We start from the raw sequence: 20936 nt of genomic DNA, 5'->3' as shown, positions 1-20936 counted from the left end.
TGCTTCAGGTGCCTCTCTGCAAGTGGAGAAAGCAGACAGGTGCTCTGGGGGCTTGAATTAGTTTTACACAAAAGTGCCAAAAAGCCCTGCTGAAGTGCCAAATCGATACAGATGCTACAGGTCAAACTAAGGCGCTGCTTGTTCTGGTAAAGCGTGGGGGGCGGGGGGTTAACTTCTGAAAGCAGTCTATATATTTAAAATGATTTTGTCATGAAGAGGCAGCAAGAAACTCACTATACAGATTAATTTATGAGAGTTCAAACACATGAATTTGTGAGTGTTTAATGAAGAACACCAATCATACGTCATGGCAAGGGCCAGAAGTTACAGATAAACTGGTTTAAGTGATGATCAGAAACTGGTTTAAAACTGGTGAGACCCCAGCTGGAGTATTGTGTCCAGTTCTGGTCACCACACTTCAAAAAAAGATGTGGAAAAACTTGAAAGGATCTAGAGAAGGGCCACAAGAATGATTAAGGGCCTGGAGGACAAACCTTATGAGGAAAAACTAAGGGATCTGGGACTGTTAGCCTGGGGAAAAGAAGACTGAGGGGGGACTTGGTGGCCATATGTAAGTATGTAAGGAGTGAATATTGGGAGCTGGGAGAAAAACTGTTCACTATGGCACCCCAAGGGAGGACAAGGAGCAATGGCATAAACTGCTGGAGGATGGTTTCAGATTGGATGTAAGGAAGAACTTCTTTAGAGTAACGGTGACCAGAATCTGGAATAGACTTCCACAGGAGTGGAGCAGTCCCCAACCTTGGAAGTCTTCAAGAGGAGACTGGACAAGCCCTTGCTAGGATCATTTGAACTCAGCAGTATTCCTGCCCAGAGCAGCAGGGTAGAACTCAATGATCTTTTGAGGTTCCTTCCAGCCCTTAATTTCTATGATTTTATGTAAAGAAACAGAGGTTCAGTGCACTTAAACCACTTTCAAAATCTCCAAAATTGGTTTAAGATTAATCTGGTTTGGTTGGATGTAGTATCAGATTGAACTGATTTAGGCCAAACCAGTTTACAGAACTTCTGTCCCAGACCCCTTCCCGGTCCAAGTTAATTCACAGTTCCTGAGGATGCTTTGCAGCCCTGGGCTTTGCTGTCTGCTCCAAGGGGGGCCATAGCTAGACACTGGCCAGGCTGGCAGGCTGAGACAGAGGAGGGAAAAGGGGGGTTAATCCGCTCCACCTGCATGGGACCCCAGCTGGATTCTGTCTAGCAGAGACAAAGCAACCCCTGCCTGCCTCTTCCCCTGCTTCCTGCTCAAGATGAGGCGTGGAGGGCATGGCATGGCCAGATGACAGCCAGGCCAGCACACTGAAGCACATGGTGGGGAGGAGGATTTAAACTCTGCACCCTCCCCTGTACCTCAGAGTGCTGACCTGACCCCCTCTTCCCTCCCCTCTGCCTTAGCATGATGTCCTGGCTGGCATTTGGCCATGCTGCCCACTCCTCCACTCAAGCAGAGAGCAGAGGAAAAGTCGGGCAGGAGCTGCTTCGCTCCTGCCAGGCAGACACTAGCTAGGGTCCTGTGTTGGTGGGGGGTGGTGTTTAAACCCCTCCCTGGTTCCAGACCCCAGCCAGGGTTTGTCTAGTGGGTGGGGGGGAACCCCTACCATGCTTTTGCCCCCCCCACTTGAGGGGGTGAGAGGGAAGCCCTTGCTAGGGTTTTCTCCCTCACTTGAGCAGAAATCTGGGGGGGGGGGCATGCCCTGGCCTGGGGCTGGCATGCTGAGGCAAGGAAGGACAGGGTTTAAACCCTGCTCCCTTCCCACCTAAGCGTGGGAGCCCTGAGCTGGGATGTGGCTATGCCCCCCACTCCACTACAATGAATACCTGGAAGGGGGCAAAAGCCTGGTGGGTGCTGCCCCCCCCCCCAGGTAAACTCGAGCTGGGGTTTGGGGTCAGGGAGGGTGTTTGAACCTTCTCCCTCCCCACCTCAGCCTGTGATCCCCTGGCTGGGGTGTGACCACACCCCTCGCTCTTCACCCAAGGTTGGGGGAGGCGGGGGCAAAACACTGGCATGGACTGTGCCTCCCCTTAAGCAGGGAGCAGAGGACAGAAGCCTGGCAGGGGCTGTCCCCCTAGCAGATTGGGGCTGGGGTCCTGAGCGTGCCTAGGTTTAAAACCCCCTCTCTCAACTCAGAGTGCCAATTCCATGCTGGGATCCAGCCAGGTACCCTGATCTCTGCTCGAGCTGAGGGGCAAAAGCCTGGCAGGGGCTGCCCCCTGTCAGACCTCAGATGGTGTCCCATGCAGGAGTGGGAGGGTTTATGCCCCCTCCGTCCCTGCCTCAGTGTGTGAGCCCTAGGCGGAGGCTGGACCACACCCCCTGCTCCTTGCAAGGTGGGCAAAAGCTGGGCCTGGGACTGTGACCCCCACAGCAGGCAGACCAGGGAAACCCCCCACCCCCATCTCAGCCTGCTGGTCTGAGCTGGGAATAGGGAGCAGGGGATATGCCTGGCAGGGATGCCCCCCTGCAACAGACCCAGGCTGGGGTCCCATACGAGCCAGGGAGGAAGTTTAAAGCCTCCTTGGCCACAGCATGATGACCCCAGGCTTGGGCCTGGCCACACCCCCTCCGCTTGAGCAGGGAGGGGGAGAGAGCCTTCGAGGCTTCCTCTTCTCCCTTCCTTTGTCAGTGGCTGGGAGGTGTGCTCCAGAGCGTCCTAGGTTCTGGCCCGAGCCACTGCAGGCATGTGGCTGCATTTTTGGAATCAGACATGAATATCTGTTCACTTGCTTCTTGGTTCGATCTACACAGTTTAGACTAACCTGCAAAGACTGAATTGATTCAGCTTCTGGCTTTTTGACTGTCTGTACCTAGCTCATGTATTCAACAATACCAAAAAAGATGATCACCAGCTACCATCGAAGACCAAATTCCATATGATTAATGCCATTTTGGGATATATGAACAATGCATGCATGTTACTAAACCAAAATCCAGGTTTCCCACATATAGGGGAGCATCCAAACTTCACAAACTTCAACACTTAAAAATACATGCAATCTCACGCTTATTTCGGATGTGGAATATCTTGTCCAGGTATTGACATCAATGGAGGTTTCCAGCACATACCAAGATTAGGCAGAAAACTCTAGTCCATGACCAGAGTACAAAAAAAAATAGGTTTTAACACAAAGCTCTAATTGAAACTGCCCCACAGAGTAAAATTTTATAACACGGACCTAGTTGTTAGCTTACTGTTGGTTTGTTTTTGTTTTCCCATACAATATATATTTTAGGTAGGATATCACAGTTCAGTTGCAAGTTAATTACAAAAATATGGCTCAGCTGAAACTTACCTTATATGGGTAATGATGAGGGTTGTACTAGGAATGAAAAAGTCATCCACTCTATCAAACTGCCTTCCCACTGGCTGCGTATGGATTGTGTGGTGAGAAACACTTCCACTGGCCTGTGTTATTACCTATATGATGTAGAACAACATTACATGTTTTAGTTAGTCATTCTTCATTGAAAATTAGACCAAATAAATAACATATGATCAACATAATAAGCTGTTTTACAAACACCCAATTTGTCTAGTCCCACCCACAGGAATGCTAGTGCATTTAAGGTGCACAACCAAATTTAATAAAATGGAATAGTGGGCAATGAAAAGTTGACTTTTCACTGTACGCTTGTTTATATTATTCCTTAGGCCCTTATGCATCTAACTGACAGTCTTCTAGCATTCTTCCTGGTTATTTTAGGTCTACACTTTGCACTTTGGATGATCTATAACATATGCAAGTTCTAGAAAAAAAAGTTTGTAATGGGGAGGAAGTAGAAGGGACTATTTGTATTTTAATCCCGATTTCTGAGTGGTTAGAACATCTACCCAGGAAGACAGAAACCTGGGACCAAGGCCTTCTTATCCCAGCAATAGTTTGTACCTGTATCTCTGACTTCCCAGCACTGTGATCTAATTGGGTCCCCGGTCCCCAGTCTGGGGAAGGTACAAGGAACGCTACAGCATGACTTCTCCCAATCATGGGAAGAGTCAAACTTTGAAAAAATACCCCCCAACAATCCCCATAATGGAGTTCCCAGTCTGTGGAAGGCACAGGGAGAGCTGATGCTTGATTCCTGTCATTGAGATAAGTCAAGCAGAAATGTAAGCCATTCACTCTGGCATGAAAAACTTGTGCAGGGGAGAACTTCCAGGTTGCAAAGTAAATCTCTCTTGGGTCTGGGGCTTGTTTCTTCTGTGAGTGTATATAAAGCACTTACACAGTTAAACTAATGCCACTTATATGCTCGAAAAGAAATTGAATTCCATCCTACCTGTTTAGACTATGAAGACTATAACAATGGAGTAAAATTGACTGGTATTGCCAATCCCAGAGAATCACTGTAGGTCTGATCCCAAGTTTTCGATAATTACTTTTTTTTTTTCTTTTTTTAAACTTTAGTAGGGGTTTGGACCTTTCTAGGCTGAGTCCTTAATTATGCATCTAAATGAAATGTCCTAATTTGGACAAAAATCCATCCAGTAGTTCCCATTGAAACTACGTCATTCATTTGGTACCTAAGCAAGTGAGTTTTTCTTTAGGCTCACACTTAAAAAATCTTGGTCTTAACATTTACATAGAAAAAGAAGGATAGATGGGAGAAGATTCTATGCAGCACAGAAAAAAGGCAAAATAAAAAAGGTATCCTGAAACTGTGAAACAAAACTATCAGGTAAAGAAGGAAATTGTCCCAGGGCCCTGATGTGAGGTGAAATGTAGCACAAAGGAAAAGAAGGAAAGAAATGAAAATGTACTTTTGAAACATTTTTAAATGTTCCGCACTGACTGTACATCTGTTTGTCCATGCTTGAAGGCACTACAAAAGTGAAGATTTTTATGGTTTTATTTCCAGAAAAGTGCAAGTGTTAGGAATTTTTTAGCTTGCTTAACTCTGCATAAAACCAGTACAGCTTGAGTGAAATGCAATCTAATTATCCAGCATGTTTAAAATCCACTGAATGTTCCAGTCAAACACAAAGCCACAATCAGTAGCAACATAGTACAAAAAATAGGTAATTAGAAAACATGATGTTCTTTTCTCCGGTATCCGATCCCCGTTATCAGTGCCACAGCATCACCTTGTTTGAAATAAAACTGATGAAAATAATCAACTTTACTGAAGAAGTTCACAGGTTATCTAAATAATTTTCAGGTAGTTCACTTCACTATTGCTGTCAAAATAATTAAGATTATGTTTTAAGGACATAATGCTGCAATTAAGCAGAGTTTCAATTTGTTATATTACTATCATTTAATCATTTTGGAACTACCTTATTTCACTGCACATGGGTCAAAACGGTGTATAAGTTAACCACATTTTTCTGATCCAAAAAGTTAGGTTAACTTATACACTGGATCTACACAATTCCTAACTTTTTGGATCAGATATATGGGGTTGACTTATACGGGCCCCTGTGCACCCTCATTGTAGGCTGGGCACCTGGGGGTGGACATGTGCTACAGTGGGATATGGCTAGGCTTTGCACTCAGCTGGCATGCCTCAGGCATGATCCTGATCCTGGCCCCATCCCCTATGAGCAGTGTTGCCTGGGCTGCACCAGCCAAGTGCCAAGCCTGGTCCCGTCCCCTGTGAGTGGTACCAGGTTCAGCACTCGGTTAACATGGCCCCATCCTCCGAGAGCACACTATGGAAACATTGCTTGGCTGGATGCTGAGCCCAGCCCATCTCCTGCAAGTGGCACCGCCTCAGTCATGTCAGCTAAGTGCTGAGCCCAGAACTGCTCACAGGGGATGGAGCCGGGCTCAGCACTTGGCTGGCGAGGCTCAGGCAGTGCAGCTCACAGGAGATGGGGCCAGACTCAGTACCTAGCCAAACAGCATCCCCATAGTGATGGCAAGGCCTGCAGGCCATGCTCAAGCTGGGCCTGAGCCCCGTGGCCTTCAGTGACAGGGATGTTGTTGGTAGGTGAAGAAAGTTGGGTCAGGGCCAGACTGGGCCCTGGAACCGGGGCTGGGCTGGGGCATCACTAGGTTTGGTGGGGGAGGTCAAAAGCACTGATAAAGTGTATAAGTCGAGATTGAATTTTAAGAGATAAAACTTGGGCTTCAAAACTCAATGTATACACTGTAAAATACGGTAGACATTTAATGTAATTTAAAACCTTTTTGTATCTATTCAATGAAGAAGTATTACCAGGGAAACAGTATTTTGAGTATACAGTGAAAATCATCACTGCCAACACAATTTTTGTTACAGCATCTATTTTTTTTTAGCTAAAAAGTACATATTTTAGCATTATTTTTCTGCTTCTGAAGATGGTCTGATATTAAATTCTGTACATTAAATTATCCTTAAGAAGTGGTGAGCCTGCTAAATCTGGGTGTCTGCTCAGTATCGACTGGTTTTGTGATGTTGGCAAGTATGTTCTTTGTATACAGTGAGTTAATCAAGGCACTAATTCATGGAAGAATCCTTATGCAGGACAGTAAGTACATGCTTAAGCGCTATCTTGAATAGGAACAGATGAAGATAAAGGTTGAATTGCTTTCTTAACTCAGGGCCCAAATTTATAAACTAGATATTTGAAACTAGATTTCTGGAAGGTGATATGACAATATATGAATCAGAAACTTACTCTTTGATATTAACTTGATTATTTGCACTTCTACAACATTCAGATAAATATACTCACCTGCAGAGTTGGTGAATTCTTTTCCATACTTCCCCAGCTGAGCACCCATACCTGATCATGTGATTTGTCATAGTGCAGCTTCACTGGTACTGGGTCTGTACTTACTGCCTACAGTGTACAAAAAAGTGAAACACTCAGTGTCTGGTTTTGAAAGAGAATAGTAATGTATAACATTGAATAAAAAATTATGACTGGATGAGGTCTTCCAGATACATTAAGAAAATTTAAAAATTAAGCTGTCAGTTGCTGAGGCAGCCCTTTGAGTAATTACTGTATTTCTACTTAAAGAATTATATCTGTGTTCATTATTTACACAATATGACACAGATATATGCTCATTCAACACTTAATTAAATTGCATGCCATTCTGAAGCTATTAAGAATCAGAAAACAAAAGTAGTAAATTAGCCAAACATTTACTTATCCTTCTTACCATATTTTACACACCTTAACATATACGGGTAAGATTTTTACTGCTCATGAACTGAAGATGCAAAAGAAATTCTGATCAGCAGTTTCTATAAAAGTTTCCATTTCTTCTCATCTGTAGGTAAGTGTATTTGTGAAATTTATGTAAACATTTAAAAGCTTAAATGTGCAAAACATGTTTCATAGATTGGAAGGGGCTGGAAAGGACCTTGCAAGTTTATTGGGTCCAGCTCCCCTGCACTAGGCAGGAAAGACAACTGGGGTCAAATGACCCCAGCGAGGTGACCGTTCAGTCTCCCCTTGAAGATTTCCAGGGTAGGTGATTGCACCACCGATAAACTGTTTGTTCCATCTCACTGTTTCCTAGGTTCAGTGTTTAAATGATTAAGTCATCAACTATAAGAAATTAAATGTATATAATACTGTGCCTATAGCAGGTATTTTATTAGATAACTAACATTTGTTAGTTAACATCTGTTAATGTCTTTATGACTCGTATTTAATTTACAAAATCAAAAGAGGTTACCGCAGCAAAGATGTTACTTAATTTTCCCTAAATGTACACTTCTACCACAGATCAATACCACTTTTGTTTTTAAATTCATTGAAGTAATTTCTTCCTAACAAATTAAACCATTCAGTACAACATCTCACCCAGCATTTATCAGCAGTTACAATAAAGGACAAAATAATCCCAAGGCAATAGTTTCCATCTTTCTGCTGGAGTCAAGGTAAAAAAGCTTCCTCCCTGTAAGCCTAAGCCAAGGGTATGTAAAAGTAAGTCTGGTTTAGAATCTAATTACACTATTGGCAGCACCAAGTTTTCCTTTGATAACTAGTATCATATGCCATATTGTTATGGAAGGTCAGAAGAGGTTTAGGACCAGATTCCACTTATTAAGCACTTAAATGACACTTAGGCCATGTACAGACATTACACTTTTACTGGTTTAAGTGATCGGAAACTGATCTATACCCATAACAGAAGTTCAATAAACAGGTTGATTTTAAAATGGCAGAATCTGGTCCAAAATGTGTACCCCCAGTTCCCCCCACCAAAGGGTGAACGTGTGTTCTGTTCACTACCAGTCTAAATTACGCTGCTTACAGAAAACTGTATAACTTGGATCAATTTCTCCAGGGCTTTTTGAATGTCTGTACCTAGCCCTAGATGCCAAAGTGCTATTCTGTTCTACCATGCTGGAGACTCTGAAGAGATATTAACATAACTATGTTTGTAATATGCCTTCATTGTAAGTCCTGGAAAGCAGTGAGGAGGAGAAGAACCCACCCATTATTTGTATTCGTGGTTTCTAAGAGAAATGAACAGGGTGGAACAGCATCTTCCTTAAGACTCAAGTAAGTGGAAAAGCAACTGGCATCTTACAGTCCATCTTCGGACAGGAATGACAAGCTAACTTCCAAAGGAAAGAGTTAGTTATAGCTGTTTTACAATCTGAATTGTTTGTTTCAAAATAAACTTCCAGACTATGCTGAGAAAACAATGTAGTGTCATTGGGCTCATGTATATTAGCATTCCGCAAATGTACCGTGATCCACAGATGTATTGGCAGATTCAGGATCAGCTTAGATTACATGACAACTAAATTAGAACTGTTCACATTCCATTAATAACATATCCAAATAATCGATTACTTAAATGTTTACAAGGCTAGAAAGAGAACTTGGGTGTAAAGCAAGAATAGCTCTTTCCCCCAACAGTTAATATGATTCTGATATATTAATGTGGAGTATATCTAAGAATTTGTGGTCAAAATTTCCTAATTTTGAAGGTTTGTGATCAAATTCTAATGTCACAGAGGTTAGCTCAGTATAACTCAAATGAATCCTGTGCCTCTTAGAACTAATATTTTTCAGGCATTTGAATACACATCTTTAATACTTGGAAATTACTTGTTAACAGCACTGTATACCTATGAGCAGAGGTAGAAATCTTTGTGATTGTTAAGTGGGGAGGAAAGCATGTTTGATTAGAATTGAAAGGACAATTTTATATTATGGGTGAGATAAAACAACAGTGGAATAAAAAACAACAACAGTGAGGATTACTTATCTATTTTGGTCCTTAAAGTAGAAAAAACATGTGTGGATCATTGTATCTTGATTTCACATTTCAGAATTGTAAAGCACAGCTTGTTTATCAGTTTGTCAAGGAGAGTACCAGCTGGCTAATTAAGTAAATCTAATTTAAACTAATGATGTAGACCCTTAAGATAACATACTAATGGCTGGCTGAGACTGCCGATGATACTTAACTGTACTCCTGAGGTGTTACAACATGACACTGCTTCAGCTTAGTAGAACTTGCTTTTCTTTTTTAACATAGAATACAGGGCCAAGTTGTTTACTAGCTATATTTTTAAGCAGCAAGATAACCCTTGGAAAAGGTCACTCACACTTTATAAAAAAAATATTTCCGTAAGTTAAGTGATTCCCCATCTAAAAAAATATCTAGACTAGTGTGCTGTTCACTTCACTTCCCTGTATTAAATTTCCATGTAGCTGCGTCACCCAAAAAGTCTGAATAGCTAATACCTATGTTTACACAAGAATGCTTCCTATTTGGTGATTCCCCAAGTTTCCAGTCCTGCTTAGGAGCTCATTTAGCAGACCACAGGACAGAGACAGAACAGTCGCTGTCATAAAGAACTTTGAAGGCAAGGCCTATTATCCTGTACACATGCATGAGTATTGTCCCACTGAAGTCAAAGGACCTGCCCACACTTAAAATTACGTATACACAAGCTGCAGGATTGGGATCTCATTTATTTGTAACTCAGAATGTCCACTATAGGACCCTCTTAATCTGGTAAGAGCTATATCATCTTATTCTTACATATGTACATCAACAGTTTTGTCGTCATTGCTTATTTTTATCAGACAAATAAATTGAGGTGTCCAGAAAATTTATTAAAAAAAAAATATTGCAAAATGTGGAAAATAAACACATGAAGCAAACTAATAATGGATTAATTATGGGGGGGGGGGGGGAGAGAAAAAAAACCCACAAATACTTCAGCATAAAAGTCTGCATGAAAGCTAAAAAAAAGGTTTTTAGATGGCTTATTAAAGTTTCCTTATTATAGAAACTTGATAGCTTTTCATTATGTAATCCATTACTCCCTCACAATTTCAAGCAAGATTTTTCCACGTTAGATCCTGACCAGAGCATTTCTCTCTGCCTAGCACTAATCTTAATTTTTGCCAAGTATAGATACAATTTTTCCTTGAAGAAAAGAGTTTAAATTATGTGAAATGTATGAATAATAATTTCAATATGGAACTAACACATTACCAGAAAAAAGGAGCATATTTTAGGAAGTACGGCCTTTAGAAAGTACATCTCCAACAATGTTTGTATTTGGCTTTAATGACAGAGGAAACAATCAGTTAGGACTATGCTTTGGTTTACAAACAAATTACTATTTAGTTCTCACCAGCCTTTGATTTCTTGCACATGGCTAGGCTAGGAAATTGGACTAATATAACTAACAATTCAGTTCTAATTTTTGGGGGGAAGGGGGAGGGGAATCCTGATGTTGTGGGAGGAGGGGAAGAGGTAGGGAAGCTTTTAAAGATTACTGGCATTTTCTTCAATGGTTAGGAGACCAAACTGTTTCTATGACTTTCTACGGTACACATCACAATTTGCATGCAATTCAAGTGTTAATCATGCCATAATTAGCAACATACCATGCATGCACTGTATTTATGGCAATAGAAAATGGAAAACCACATGATAATTCACAAAATATTTAACATTATAGCTAGATTGTATGAACCATAAACTGAACATCTAACATGCTCTATCATCCTAATGCCAACAATCAGATGACTGTCAGCACTGCGAACTGGGCAGCCCCTGGTTTGGAATCAGGATGGGTGATTCCCTGATCCCAATGTTGACAATGGCTAATTTTTGGCATTGGGTTATGGACCTGTAAAAACCTGGACCTTTAAGATCCTTGATCTAGAGGTCCCATTCTTTATGGCTCATAAAGGTGCCAAGTCCTAGTGAGCCGTAGGGTATGAGACAGCTTTCGTGCCTTGGACACAGTCCTCTTCTGCCTGATCTTCAGGATTGGACAGTGGACAGCCCTGGGTCAAAACGGAGATCAGGGATTTCTGGTGCCCAATTCTGGTGCTTTACTGAGTGTCTGGATCTTTCACCAAGCAACCCTGTGGACCAGGACAAAGCTGTCTCTTGTCCAACTGGTGGAACTGGGTTGAGGGCAGGTCTGGGTCTTGAACCTGGTTGCCTCCTGCTCTAACCCCAGAGCCAGCCCCAGGTCCCAAATCTTCTTTAAAGACAGGTGTGCTGCCAGGGATGGGGGAGCTTCTCCCATCCCCAGCTGCACATGCCAGTTTAAAGAGACATCTGTCATGAGCAGTGGGATGTTGGAGCGCTCTCATCCCCAACTGTGCGTGCCAGAAAAGGCTCTCTGATGGGGCTCACGGTACCCCAGACATTTAAAAAGGGGCTGTGCAGTTGGGAGCCCTACTTCTACAAATGCTTTTTTACATTCCCAGCAGACCATGAAAGTGGCACCTGCAGAGCAGGGAGCTCGGGGTATAGCTGAGAAGCTTGGAGCTTTCCATTCCCCACCAGCTGCATGATGCAGGGCTCCCCTTACTGGCAGCTAGCAGTCATGCAGTTCTAGTCCAAGGAATTTTCTGCCCCATCCCCAGAATTGTGACACTTGCCACGTACGTCTGGCATAGCAGATGTTGTTTCCAGAAATGGGACAGAAAATTCCTCAGACCCCAATCACACCACGGGCTTAACATCTGCTAGCAGCCTAGGGCACTGCATGTAATGCTGTGAAAAGTGCCAAAGGACATCAAATTAGATTTACTCTAATTCTGAAAGCCATCTGGGGATCAGCAGTAACACATTAAAATGTTTGGTACCCATGAACTATTTCATATGTAAGTTACATGGCATTTTTTAGTGCCCTTGCTTTGATAAACAGATCCCATATGATTACAGATGTCAGTGTCTTAACAAAGTTTAAGCTTTTCAGTTGGGGTTTTTTTGGTACAGTTGTTTCTTGTAGCTTTATTGCCAATCTTACTAAATGTCTTAGGTATCTTTTATTTATAGATACATTTTTCTGAATTAGGCACTGTCAAAGTTATAAACCTTACCAGGCCAGGCCTCTCTTGGTCTGCTATCAGGTACCATATAAACCAGTACAGCCTATTCCATGTTTGGATTGTTGTTGACTAAATCGGTACCCCCATCAGGGCTAGTCTGGGTGAGGAGAGAGTGTGTGGACATGCAGCAGGACTAAAAACAAAGACCTGTTAAAGGGCAGATGAGCTCCCTGGCCATCCACACCTAGAGAGGAGATGGGCACTGCCAGGTCCCTCTGTCCAAACAATTACCAATGATGCACAGAATCTAAGGTACCTCAACAGTCACAGCGGCCTCAGGACTGACTTGAATTGACTTGAAAGTTATAGAAAGGCAGACAAGAACCAACACGGCTACAACCTATACCTCATAGAAAGGGAAATGTATTTTTTTGCTATTATCTGCATTCTCTTCTGTTGTCTAGACCAGTTGTGGCCAACCTTTTTGGCAAGTGTGTCACAAGTTAAGCCCTGTCCCTTCCCTGAGTACTTGATAGAGTATGCACTCTGGGGCACTGGAACAGAGGCAGGGCTGATCGATCCTCTGGCCGTATGGAGCAAAGAAGAAGTGGGACATTGCTGCAATAGAAGATTTTATTAGAAAAAGCTAGATTAATTTCCCCTGTCTCTACAACTACCACAATTTTATATGGCATATGAAGATCAAAATACCTTAAACTGGCAGTGGCTGTGGGGATGTGGGAAGGATTAATTTGGCTCCACTAATCTGGAAACTGGATCCTCCTGCCTCCATCCCAGTGCCTCCCTCTACTAAGTATCTAGGGGTCTTGTGCAAAACTTAGCATCTGCCTGTAATACCCATGACACCCATGCTGTTGGTCAGTCAGCCTAGTCCTGACTGAAACCTTGACTTCTGGATTAAGCTGGCCAGGCTGGCATGAACACTGCTGCATGCTCTGAGAGGGTGGACCACATATTAACATTATTATTTTGCTTGATACAATGGGAATCTTCCTCAGAATTCAATTGTTTCTTGTAAAAAAAACTAAGGCCTACAGGGAAATTTATCCTGGCAGATTCTCAACTAAAAGCACCATGGAATCTGATGTGTAATCCCAATAACTGCGCTTCCATGTTCAGTATGGCAGGAGGTGTGATTGTGGAATTGGTGATCAGGTCCTCATTGTACCACATTGTTCATGCAGGGGGAACCCAGGATCATGAATAAGTATTCCTGGGAATCAGGGAAGCAGTCAGCTAATCCCTGCTCCCAGCCTTGGGAGCATATAAGAATTAAGGTCTCCAATGAACTCCCCCTCCCAACAAAGCTGGGAGCACAGATCAGTTGACGGCCACTCCCAGTCTTCAGCCCATGACTCTGATGTGCTCCTGAGGCTGGGAGTCCCAATCAGCTGCCACTCCCAGCCTCTGGGGTGCACTGGATTTAAAGGTCCTACTGAAGGCTGGGAGGGCATATCAGCTGCTGATCCCAGCTCCTGGGGTGTATTGGAGCCCTTGATTCTACTGCACAGCTGCGGCTGGAAGCAGCATCTGATCAGGGCTCCCAGGCTCCTGGCACAGCTGGAGTCAAGGGCTCTACTGCACCCTTGGGGCTGGGAGTGCAGATTAGGTGATCCATGCTCTTGGGATCCAGGATGCAGCAGAATTAAGAGCTCTGCTGTGCTCTGGGGGTTGGAACTGCGCATGTGGGAGTCTTTTACTCTGCTGCTCCCCAGAGGTTGGGAGCACAGATCACCTAGCTTGTGCTCCCAGCCACAGGGCTGTACTGGAGTCTTTGACTCCACTGTGCCTGGCAGCAGGGTGTGATAGCTGATCAGTAGGCCTGTGCAAATAGGGAAGTATTTGATTCAGATTTGGCCAATTCGGAGGACAGCGATTCAACTTGGAGATTCGGATCACTGTCCTGAATTGATTTGTCTGAATCAGCTTCAAAAGATTTGGCGCTGATTCAGAGACATTTAGTGATTCAAATCAGCCAGGGAGAGGCAGGCACATCCGGATGGCTCCTCCAGCTGTGCCTGCCTCTCCCCAGGTTCGGGGAGCTATGGGAGAAGCCCCCATGGCTGCCCTACTCAGTCCCAGCCTAGTGCCAGCACTTCCAAAATAAAGTCCCGCACTCAACAGCTGCAGCAGGGGCTGTGGAAGCTCTGGGGCCTCCTGACACAGTGCCCCCATGCAGCCCTTGCTTTCTGATTGCCCCCTGCCTGGCCCCACCTTTGATGGCTACCCCGCCTGGCCCCAGCAGTCTGGGAATATAAGAAAAACACACCCAAAAACCCGCACTCACTGGCAGTAGCAGTGCCTGTGGGGGCTCTGGAGCCATGCGGCAGAACCCCGCCACACAGCCCCCACTCCCTGATCTCCGCGGGCCCCAGTCCCACCCCCAATGGCTGCCCTGCCCAGACCCAGCATCCCGGCAATTAAAAAAAAAATAGCCCTGCACTCACCAGCTCTGGCAGTGGTAATTGGGGTCTCATGGCAGAGCCCCCCTGCACAGTGCAGGGCAGTTGGGGGTAGCAGGGATCGCCCCCCCTTCCTGGCACCTGTGTGGCAGTCGCCCCATGGCACGGGTGCAGCATGGCTTGGCAGGGTACTGCATACTGTCTGGGAGCTGGGGCCACTGGGACTGAGTGGTTCCAGGCTCTGGCTGACAGGTGGAGCCACCCCAGCTCCTGGACAGAGTGTGGCACCCGCATCTGCCATGCAGGTGCCAGGCGGGGGGGGGGGAATCCCCTCTGGCCCCCACTGCCCTGTGCTGCATGTGGGGGCTCTGCCACAAGCCCTCAGACACCCCCAATGGTAGCTACCAGTGCGGGTGAGTGCAGGACTTTTTTTGTTTGTTTGTTTGTTTGTTTTCTTAAGTGTTGGGAGGCTGGGCTGAGCAGGGGATGGGGCCGGGCAGGGCAGCCATGGGGGTTTCTTCCACGGCTCTTCTAGTTGTGCCTGCCTCTGCCCTGGTGGGGGAGCTGCGGGGGCTCTGCCCTGATGTCGCTTGCCTAGCCAGCATGGGGGAGGGAGGGGCATAGCCCCCAATCCCAGTGCAAGGCATATCCCCCAATCCCAGTGCTGCTGCACCCATATCAGCAATGGTAGCAAGGGCTCTGCCCTGCTGCCACTTGCCAGCCAGCGTGGGGGGCATGGGATGCAGGTGTGGAAGTGCTGGGAGCAGGGGCTATGCCCTGCTGTCACTTGCCCCTTCCACCTGAAGCAAGCTGCGCCCACATCCTGCCCCTCCCTTGCCTCAGCTGTGTAAGCGGCAGCAGGGCAGAGCCTCCGCTCCCAATGCTGTCATGCCCACATCCCCACTCAGGCCCCTCCCCAGATAATGTGCTGCCTGCCCTGGCTGGGCTACTTGTCCCAGCCCCAATCTCTCCCTCCCCCGTCCCCCAACCCCAACAGACTTACCACCTGGAGACAGCTGTCAGCTGCCTGTTTAATCTATGGCTGAATATCTGAATCGGCTGAATCTTCCCCAAAACTTTTCTGAATTGATTCGGATGCTCCAAATTAATTTGGAGCTTTTACTTGGTCTCCCAATTCAATTTCAATTCAGAGCTTCGGTCGGTCCCTGAATTGGGCCAAATCTCCTCCAAATTAAATCAGCTACTGAAGCTTTGCACAGCCCTACTAATCAGGGCTCCCAGGTTTTGTGGCACAATAGAGTCAAGGGCTCCAATGTACTCCTGCAGCTGGGAGTGGCAGCTAAGCAGGGTCTCAGCCTTGGGTGCATTGAAACAGTTGACTCCAAACCAATGCACTCCCATGACTGGGAACAGCAGTTAGCTGATCAGCACTCCCAGTGTGGGGGGCACATGGGAGTCAAGGGCTCCCATGTGCTCCCCAGACTGCAAGCCCTGACCAGCCTGGCACATGTGCAATTTAAGGCATGATGTGAACCAGCCACAAAGTTATTACATACTTTTCATGTATTAATTTTGTGGCTTATCCCTTGTTATATTCTATTATTCCATTTACTGCATTAACCTGTGACCATGTTACTATTTTAGATGTGATCAACTCTGTCAGAGACCTACGGTCAACAGAAGGTGTAAGAAGAGGTGTCTTGTGCTTCCATGTGTAAGGGCTAATTATTAGGGCTGTGCAAAATGGGCCCTATTCAATTTGGATTCGGCCCAAATCAGGGGCAGTGATTAGATCCGTTGATTTGGATCACTGTCTCTGATTTGATTCAGCCAAATCCGAATCTGAAGATTTGATGCTGATTCAGTGAATCGGCGATTTGGACACAGGCACAGCTTTAAAAGTTTTTTTTTTTTACATACCTTGACGTAGCAGGTGTGGCTCATGATTGCTGCGGTGCTGGGGTACCCCAGGTATCGCCCTCAGACCCAGGAGGCACCAGTTGCTGAGCTGGGGGAGGGCATGGGCCCCCCCCCTGCACACTCCCCAGTGAACCAGGAAGTGGACTGGAAATGCTTGTGATCCACTTCTGGGTCTGCTGCCAAACATGCTGGGGAGACCCCTGTGCTTCTGTGGGATGCTACATCTGCCTCATTGCTGAATCTGTCCAAATCTCTCCAAATTGATTTGGAGGATTCTTAATTGATTGAGAGAGATTAAAAGGTCCTATGCTTTGATTCAGATTCAGATTTGGCCACTGAATTGGGCCAAATCTCTGCCAAATCAGATCAGGAACTGAAGCTTAGCACACATCTACTAACTATACCTTTGGGATTAAGAGAGATCTATTCCCCATATACAGTCCCACTCTTCCCACAATACTGGAATACTTAGAGGTACAACAGTTAGTTCCCCTCTTGAATAGGATTATGTATAATGCGAGGGGTGTAGGTAGGTGATGCAAAACCAACCTACAGCCCCTGCATTACATTTTATACTTTATGCATTATAAGTTATACTTTATATAGAGAGCTTGTAGAACCTATAGTATTTGGACTCTTGATAACAGACCTATACATTTTTACCTGATCACATTTTGCTTGGAAGCTGATTTATAGTCTCATTTTTAGCCTCATAATTTGACTTGTTTCTTAGATATTAAAATGTCATATTAAAAACTTCTCTAATCATATGTTGAAGAATTAAGTAGCCAGTCAATTCTATCACATAATGCCAGCAGCCTCAGCTTTTAAATCTGCAATGTAAAATATTAAACCAAAAACCCAGTTATGCAATTTCATAAATCCACAATATACGAGGACCTCCAATGTATGCATTTTCTTTTTTTACTCAAAAGCATAATATACTGATTCCACAGGGTATTTTACTACTTCAATGGTGTTATGATTTCACCTTTTAGCTTTATCTAAGCAATGAGATTAACTAATTTCAGAATCAAGAAACTGTTAATATTCTTCAGCAATTTCAGATTTTAAATCTGCGACACGATAGCCTGGCTGTCCAAGCAGTTTTCAAAATATCAAAGATGTTTTTGTTTCATCCTGTTCAATACTAACTTCCGTCTCTCTTTTCGCATTATTTTTTTTTCTTCAAAAATTACCAAAAACATCTTAACATTGGTTATCAGATTTTTTTTTTTCATTTCAAATTGTTTTTGGTAAAGGAAAAAAGAAACCCTTGCACCTTTCTGGATATTCTGATAACATTTTCAGTAACATTTGTGATACAAACATCAAATCAAATGAAAAAGTCTCTCTTCTTTAACCAAAAACCAAATTAAAAAAAAAATCACAAAATATTTTCTAAAATACCTTTCTCAGATTAAATAATTAAATTGAAAGATTTTAAGATTTTAATGTAATAATCAGTATTGATGTGCTGGTTAGTGCACTAGCCATATATTACATGGTGGTAAATATAACAATTAGCTTTAAAATGCAACAGTTTTTACAATATGTAGCTACCTAAAATGGGAAAAATAAATCATAGTTTTGTTAAGTTTAAAATTAGTTTTAAAGCTTGGGTACTTTTATAATGATTCCATTAATTTTTATAATGACAGTTAGATATTCTAGAAAACAAATTGGATTTGTCTACAGAATAAGGTTTAAAAAATCCTTACATTTCAGATGAAAGTTTAGTTAATCATTTACACTGGGATTTTATTATATATGAAGATTACATGTCATTAGAATATTTGTTTTATATATGTATTACATTATATAGAGTGAGAACCCCTCAGACTCCAGACATTTGTATGATTAAAATTTAAATCTGAACATTTGCTGTGAGGTCACAGACCCCTTCTATTAATTTCACATATAATTGCCTTTCTTCCGAGAATGAGGGAATTGCTAACAAGTTATGAGGCTTATTCGTTAACTGGATTCAAAGCTCCATGCATCCGAATTAAATTTATTTTAGGCTGTGCTAAATCTACTTTTGAAATAAGTTAAAGATGATTTTACATGTTTTGAAATCTACTGCAGTTAGAAAATTCCACTGAGGGCAGGAGATTATTGGCGATCCTAAACTGTGTGCCTGTAATTCACTGACCTTTGTTGCAGCTGAAAGCAAAATAAAGTTAATTTTCCTGGTCAAATGCCAACAGTCTAAAAGACTAAAGAGTGTATACTGAAATATATTCCACCGTATGCATCTGATTTAAAAATGAAAAATGGACTATAATGTCTCTTTGTATAACCAGACTGAAAAAGAACCAGTAAAGAAATTGATTGTGATTTTGCCCCTTGTAAATTGTAACTGTCTTGTAAACAGCTGTAAATACTAGAAATTTTATCATTTAAATAATATCTTGATACTCTGACATTTAAGGCTCGTGAAGTTCATACTATTATTTTCAAAGCATATACAGACATTTTGCTCATTTCATATATGTGTTGATAGAAGGCTGTGCTAATTGCCATTACATAAAATAATCTCATTGAGCTCAAAAGAAGTATGGTCTCAAGGTCTGTAGTAATCAGAGTCTTTCCATTGTCCTAAATGGAAATATATATTAAGTAAGTAAAAACTATTGAGTCATTGACATCAATCTGACTTGGAAGAAGGGCACCAGAACTAAACTACATCAAAATATATCCACCTTTGCCAAACAAACCAAAATGCAAAGCTCTTTGTCAATAGGGAAGGGTTCTCCCCTGCCAAAACCATTGCACAGTTTATGAAAGACCAAAGGACCTGGCAAAGCTCTAGATTAAACTAAGGAATACCTACCCAGTGCAAAGTACCTTAATCTATACTATGAGAAGTCCCTTTTCTTGGAACAGCTGGCCTGGAATTTTCTTAATATAATATGTTTTTCACAAGAAAAGCTCAGGTCTCCAAAACGAAAACTTTCAGGAAACACAGTGGTTACAATAAAAGTTTTTCAGGAAAATGTTTAGTGTCACAGATGGATCAGGACAACTTTCCAAATCTAGCAGCCGGTAAAGACCCATTTTGTTAGGGTGCTTCTCTGAATGTGCAAAAAAACAAATAACAGAAAAACTGTTTGGTTCAGATAAACAATTCTAGTCCAGGTATTGTTCATCTTAAGGGAGGGTCCTCACTAGCACATTAATGGATTTTGGAAAGGGAGGTTAGGTTGGGTGGAAGCAAAGCAACATTGCTGAGATCTGTGGGTATCCCACAAAGTGCTTCTATAGAAAGCTGGGGACAGTCTGCCATAACTTATGAAGTGCTGCAACCATCTCCACAAGAGCCCAGAACATAAAAGCACAAATTGGCTTAAAGTCACCTCGCTTCTCATTTCCACTGATCTTCACAGTCTTGTATTATGTTTTTTAAATGCAAGTGTTTTTTAAAATGTGTGTTTAGAGTCTGTTCCACTGGGGCTTATATATCATCCAACACCTTCAATTTGAGTTCTTTTGATTTATTTATTTTTTAATAATTTGCTGGCAAAATACTCTTTTAACCATAGAATTCCATTTTTAAATGTCAATAAGGCTTTTACTTAGAGCTGAATAGGAAACGTATTGACAAACTGACAAAATAAAAATGCAATTTAAAAATTGTACCATATGCATGGGAACAAAACAAAAAAGACATAGCAATGATTTTCCACCCGGGGGGGGGGGTGGAGGGGGGAAGAGAAGCCATATAGGAACCATGTGGCAGTTAAGGCCCCTACCCAGAATATACTAGAACAACTTCAAAGCACTGTTCTGCCTGATTCAACAAAATATTTGATCTTCTCACTTCCCTAAATCAGGTAAGCAGCCTAATTACCAAAATACTACTGATGATTTTAGGGTGTCAAGTTCCTTTCAATCTCTGCTATTGGAACTGTTCCACTTTGTATAAAATACAAAATATTCATTAGCACTATGATTTCTATCTTGGTCTCTCACATTCAAAATGAATGACATAACCATTGGTTTATGATGTCAGTTTCTCTCTCATCCAATAAACAGGGTGGAGACAAAGGGTGGACAGATCCAACAGGAGATATTATTAAGAGAGAAAATATTGACACTGGGGACTGTGGTCACAATGCGTAGGACCATAACTTTGGATGCAGGACTTCAAGGGTCAAATCTCTATGCTAATGGCTATAATGTGTATATGAAAGTGACGTGTGATATTTCCAATGGGGGTGACTGAATGACGCACACTATAAAATTATCAATAGCCTGTTTTACCTCATTCAGACCACCAACATGAATTTTCATTTCAGCCACCAAGGTTAGCCCTTTAAACACTAGTTTGTTGGTAGGTGTCTTGTCCTTTAACTGAAAGTCCATCCTGGACATTTCCTTTCAAAACTCAATTTTCACACACCCATGA

General features: G+C 43.0%; 1 protein-coding gene across 3 annotated transcripts in view; it reads right to left on the bottom strand.

Moving 5' to 3' along the window:
- The window catches only part of FSTL5 (follistatin like 5), a 627705-nt gene that overhangs the window by 36083 nt on the left and 570686 nt on the right, over window positions 1-20936 (bottom strand). For all 3 annotated transcript variants that reach the window (XM_019481445.2, XM_019481443.2, XM_019481444.2), the window contains 2 exons: window positions 6675-6782; window positions 3310-3434 (listed from right to left, as the gene is read on the bottom strand). In XM_019481445.2, coding sequence (XP_019336990.1) covers window positions 3310-3434; window positions 6675-6782 — 233 coding nt within the window. The remainder of the gene's footprint in view (window positions 1-3309; window positions 3435-6674; window positions 6783-20936) is intronic.

The sequence above is a fragment of the Alligator mississippiensis genome, chromosome 2 (genome assembly GCF_030867095.1).
Source record: "Alligator mississippiensis isolate rAllMis1 chromosome 2, rAllMis1, whole genome shotgun sequence".
Taxonomy (NCBI): domain Eukaryota; kingdom Metazoa; phylum Chordata; order Crocodylia; family Alligatoridae; genus Alligator; species Alligator mississippiensis.
Note: the sequence above shows the minus strand (reverse complement) of the source record. Positions and strands in the feature narration are given on the sequence as shown.